Source organism: Phaeodactylum tricornutum, genomic scaffold, assembly GCF_000150955.2.
Source record: "Phaeodactylum tricornutum CCAP 1055/1 PHATR_bd_41x36 genomic scaffold, whole genome shotgun sequence".
Taxonomy (NCBI): domain Eukaryota; phylum Bacillariophyta; class Bacillariophyceae; order Surirellales; family Neidiaceae; genus Phaeodactylum; species Phaeodactylum tricornutum.
Genome location: NW_002238045.1, coordinates 1 through 5589, shown reverse-complemented (window position 1 = coordinate 5589; position 5589 = coordinate 1). Strand labels below are relative to the sequence as shown.

The 5589-nt window shown below is 46.6% G+C and overlaps 2 protein-coding genes across 2 annotated transcripts; one reads left to right on the top strand and one right to left on the bottom strand.

Moving 5' to 3' along the window:
* Positions 1-15: 15 nt before the first annotated feature.
* Positions 16-556, bottom strand: PHATRDRAFT_bd1518 (predicted protein; the record flags this gene model as incomplete). The annotated part of the gene is made up of 1 exon (XM_002176441.1): positions 16-556. A coding segment is annotated over one exon (541 nt), but the record flags the coding sequence as incomplete, so codon positions are not given.
* Positions 557-1166: 610 nt separating this feature from the next.
* Positions 1167-1671, top strand: PHATRDRAFT_bd1517 (predicted protein; the record flags this gene model as incomplete). Its single annotated transcript, XM_002176442.1, has 3 exons — positions 1167-1228; positions 1320-1507; positions 1532-1671. The coding sequence occupies 3 exons, from the start codon at positions 1167-1169 to the stop codon at positions 1669-1671; spliced, it is 390 nt and encodes a 129-aa protein (XP_002176478.1).
* Positions 1672-5589: the final 3918 nt, after the last annotated feature.

Sequence of the window (5589 nt, the reverse complement as noted above, 5' to 3'; positions counted from 1 at the left end):
TCAACAATGAGTTACAGTTGAAGGCCTCGCAAATTTCTTCCAAATCGTGAATGCCCGTCTCCGCCGATTCGCTAACGGTACCTTCGTCGCAGTTGTCGTGTTCGGAACGAAGGATTTGGTAGTTGCTAGCACACGTAGATGAGCTGCAAGCACTGACGCAACCTTCCGTGAGAAGGGCTTGGTAGGCCACATCGCCACGGGTGTCACAGGCGGCAACCGGGCAGTTGGATAGATTGGGGTCGCGCTTGCGAGTAATCGAACAATGTTCGCAAACTTCCTCAAAGTCGTGGAATGCATCTTCAACGGGAGGTGGAACGTCGTCGTGAAGACAAAAGTCATGATGAGATTGCACGATCAAAAAGTTCTTGTAACAGGCGGCGGAAGAGCAATCCGTCGAGCAATCGTCGACAATGAGGGCTGCCAACGTCTCCAACAACAGGGCTTCGTTGGCGCAGTCAATGCTGAACTCAAGTTCTTTGGCCTCACACGCACAGGTGGTACCTTGGGAAGCACAAAGGAGAGGAGCCATGAGCGCGAACAAGCAAGACAATTTCATTTTCGGCAATGGATAGTTGAGAGTTGATAATATATCTGGTCTTGTAGAAGAAGAGAGAAAGACTGGAAAATCAACTGCCTGCCTATTGATGAGGCAACCTAGCTAGGCCATTATAAGCAGGCCAATTCATTAGTAAGGCCGTAAGGCCACATCCTACCTCTGTGGCAGCCTAAATCAGGCCAATTCATTGGTAAGGCCATATCAAATAGTCCAAATCAGGCCAACATCCTACCTCTGTGGCAGCCTAAATCAGGCCTAAGGAAAATGATATCCAGGTCTTGTAAAATTATTCATGAATGAATATTTTATCTTAACACTGGGATATCACATTTTATATAAGTAATTGCACTGGGATATCAACAAATTGCACTGAGATATCAAATAGGGTTATAGTTACTGCACAGGGATACCTAACTTGCTGACGTCTGGCAAACAGCTTTCACAGTCAGTTGTTCTTCCGCAAATTGCGTTTGTGTTTTGTGTTGCTTACGTACAACCGTATTCTGACACTCATTGTCAGCCGAATTGGACTTGCCGTTGCTAAAGCTACAAGCAGATGAAATTTTCGTCAAGCTTTGTCAATTTTTACAAAAGAAACACTCACGGCACCATGTGTGCATCAACAATGCAGCACGCGAACAGCATTGACCGCGGATATTTTTTGCGGATAGGGTAGGCTAACACCAGAGAAGACTTATCTCCACTTGACGACTACCACGGATTGGTCGGAGGAGGAAAAACTCCTGCAAGAATTGGAAAGCAGTGTCTTTTTGTACCAGGACCGTCCACTCCCGCTGACTCCCGCCACAACGTCGCTCAACTACGGCACCACCTTGTGGGAAGGATTGAAAGCATACCACGTCACCGACCTCAAGGCTGTTGTGTTCCGTCCCGACCAGAACTATGCGTGTATGCGGGCAGGGGCACACGAAATGTGTCTACCCATGCCAAGTAAGTGTTTGTTTCTCCAAGCAGTGCAGCTTGCTGTCCAGAAGAATGCACACTTGCTGCCTCCCGTCGGTGATGGCATGAAGCTTTACGTCCGCCCCATGCTCCTGGGATCCGGACAACAGCTCGGACTCTACCCAAGTCCGCAAGTGTCCTTCCTCCTTTAAGTCTCGCCGACAGGAAACTACTTTGCCTCAGCCATGGCCGGACTCAACCTGCATCTGGAAACGCGTTGGGCACGGGCCTCCCACGGCGGCATGGGATCTACCAAGTGCGCCGGCAACTACGCCGTCGCGCTCAAACCGTTGATGGACGCCAAAAAACACGGTTTTCACAATAATGTCTTTCTCAAATTGGAAACCTTGCCTAAGGGCAGGAAGATCCCAGAGAAGTAGGGGTATACCTAGCTGTATACAATTTATACAAAAACTATTTCTAAGTAATTGCTCCAAGATCTTCAAGTTGGTTTGTCTTTTGCGTAGGTAACTGCTCCGGGATCTTCAAGTTGGTTTGTCTTTTGCGTAGGTAACTGCTCCGGGATCTTCAAGTTGATTTGTCTTTTGCGTAGATAACTGCTCCGGGATCTTCAACATAGTTTGTCTTTTCAATAAGTAATTGCTCTGGGATCTTCAACATGGTTTGTCTCTTGTCTAAGTAATTCTATTGGATTGGTGATAAATCTACTTTTTGTTACGTAGTACAACCAATGTACGTACAAAAGACAGGAATAACGCGATGTCGACAATACCTGGTAAACGCAAATGGGCGTTATTACGAAAAACCTGTGATACACCTAAACGGACTTAGGGACTGTAAAACTCATCTCGCTTACAACGCTCCCCACGGGTTAAACAGCGGATACGAGGACCTATGCTAATGCAATATTTGGATCAATGAATTTCTAAAACAATGAGAGGAAGATTATTCTACAACTAGATCATGAGAATTGGTCTGTCCATTGGAATAAAGGACCTCTTACCATGTTCCAGATAACCTTACTCTCACATAGAGTGATATCCCTGCTAAATATAAATCCCACATAGAACCACTTGGTGAGTAAACAATCCTTGCCTCCAACTCTCCTCGTAGTTTGTGGGACTGTGCCCTAGTAGTTATTCCCGTCCTTGACTCTTGAAGCTTCCAACGCGATACAATCTTGATTGTATCGCGTATACATTGGGTTGTACAATAAGGCCGACATAAATGCCACAATCCCACTACTATCAGCGTCTTGAATCACACTTCCCTCATCCAACTTAGGTGAGACCTGTCCTAAGGACTGTCATCTTGGTGTGTATCGTGACACTCCCCATCGGCCTGCTTTGATGACTTGGAAGCTTTTACCTCACATTTTGAGGTGTCTCCTTGCCAGAACAATAAAGGCTTCAATACTGGCCAGGCTTGTTGGAAACCCCAATGTTTACTAAGGACATCGGCAACGTTCTCTGCACTCACAACCTTTTGAAATTCAACAACTCCAGCCGCGATGGCCTCGCGCACTCTGTGATACGACATTGCATTATGCCGTTTGTTGAGCGGTGACTGTGGCTCAGTTGAACTTACAATGACCAAATGGTTGTCACCAAAGAGTATCGACTTGCCCCGAATGGGAACTCCAAGGAAGCGTAAGGTTGTACGAATGTCCATGATCTGCTTGACCGCAATGCGCGCAGCAACAAATTCTGACCCGTATGTGGCAGTCTCAACTGTGGCCTGCCGTTTCGAATACCATTCGAAAGGAGTCTTGTTGATGAGGTGCAGTACGCCTGTGACTGACCGTCCCGTCACCATGTCGTGGTACAAGTTTGCATCAACATAGCTGGTTGACACAACATGCTTACCAAGGGCTAATGGAGCGTCATGGGGAAGTAATTCCTTAACATCACCATAAACGGATGTTGCCCAATCACGCGAGTTGTCTGGGAGACCTGAGTAGTCTGGTTTGTCGATACGTACCCTGACCGCTCCGTGTTTCATCTTTCGGATGTACCCATACATTCTCTTAAGTCGATCAAGATGACCCTGGCGGGGTGCCACCCGGAATCTAGACATACTCATGACCGCGGTTGCAATGTCAAAACGGCCGAGCGTGATCAACCATTGTAAGCTACCAATGAGAGATTGGTACTGTTTAATGCCATTCTTGTCCAATTCAGATGGCAAGTCCAACTCTGGATGATCCCCTTTGTCAAGTGGAGATACGTAAAATTTTGGCTTCTCTTGGTACATCCGTTCATATTGCCCCATCATGCGCTCTATGTATTTCTTTGGATGGTATGATAACGTACCAGCCTTGTCGCGTTCAAAGGTGCATCCGAGATGGTATTCCAATGGCCCCACTCCCTTTAGCTTGTACTTGTACCTTTCCTTAAGTTGGCGTATAATTTCCTCAGGCTCACGGGCAGCTACTGCAATGTCGTTGACATAGACAGCAATATATTTGTAGACACCATGGTTTTCTCTCATCCATACGTCGGAGTCTGCCTTGCTAGCCAGGAAACCTAGGTCGCGAAGGGTGTCTGCAAAACATTCATGCCAATGTAGGCCACTGCTTCTGAGCCCATAGAGCGCCTTGTTAATAATCAGTACATGTCCTTCCAGTTCTGCAAACTCTGGACCTGCAACAATGAATACCTTTTCCTTTGTCTTTGCTTCCAGATACGCATTTCCTATGTCAGCTCCCCACAACTTGAGCTTATTGAGCTCGGCAAGGAAAATAACAATTCGTAGGCTGCGTAGCGAAACAACACCAGAGTATACGCTTTCGAGTGGTACGGGTGTAATGTGCCCTCCCGCAACCATTCTAGCCTTGTGTCTTCCGTCATACTTGACATTGTAGACAGTATGAATTCGAATCTTCTTGTATCCTTTCAGTGCGTTTGTTACATGCTTTCCAAGCATGATAGCTTTACCATTGTTGACAAAAGTATCGTATTCGTGGAGCTGAGCCCTCTCAGTGCTCTCTGCGTCTTGCCACTTCTTATTACCATTGGACGTATTGATATCAACCGCATCCTTGTGGTCACGGGGTATTTGATAACCAAACTTGAGGGTAGAGGCAGTTTGGGTAGAGTGCTGGTTTGCCTGACTAACGAGTCGTTGGATTTGTTTGTCTCTAGTTGCCAGACGCTTGAACTGCTTCCATCGGGGCGTATCTAGTAGGCCTTGATTTTTAGCATAGATGGAACAAGTAACTGGATTGTCGGCGCCTATAACGTCTAGGGGTTCATAGGTAGACTCCCCAGTTTCCCAGTTGACAAGTACATTGTACCTAGATCCCTTGTAGTTCTTGTCACGCGAGGTTAGCGGGCCTTCGTGGGCAACGATGTCCTTGAAACGCCACTGACGATCGGTGTCGTGGAATTCTTTCTCAAGGTCGGTCTCGAGCTTGTCTAGGATTTCGTTGTATGCTAAAATCTCGTCGTGCTCCCCATCATTAATCTCAACGAGAAAACGCACATCAGAGGGCTTGTCAGGATCAAGTATTTTTCGGGTGATTTTGGCTCGAAAATGCTCCCCATCATCGCATGCATCAGTTAGAAAGGTACGGCCAATAAGGTCGTCCGGGGTAAAACCAGGCAACTCCTTTAAGGCATAGGAATCTTGATTTTCAGTTCTACGCGACTTGATGAAGTTAATGGGCTTAGGACCGTCCTCCCCATCCTGTGACGAAAGGCGTAGGTTGGTTCGACCGCGAAGCTTGGCGGAACGGACGCTGGAACAATAGAGCACGCGATTGGAAGTATCGTTGAGGATCTTATAAGTAAGAGCGTCGCCGACGGAATCAGCAATGCCCACAAAACGTCCGGCGTGTTCAGTACCGTCAGACGGGAATGTCGCATCTTCAAGCCGGTAATAAACGGGTTCCCAAAAATGAAATTGAAGGAGAACACTGATATCAAGGGTGGAAGACTAAGGAAAATGATATCCGGGTGTTGTAAAAATATACATGAATGGATATTTTATCTTTACACTGGGATATCACATTTTATATAAGTAATTGCACTGGGATATCAACAAATTGCACTGAGATATCAAATAGGGTTATAGTTACTGCACAGGGATACCTAACTTGCTGACGTCTG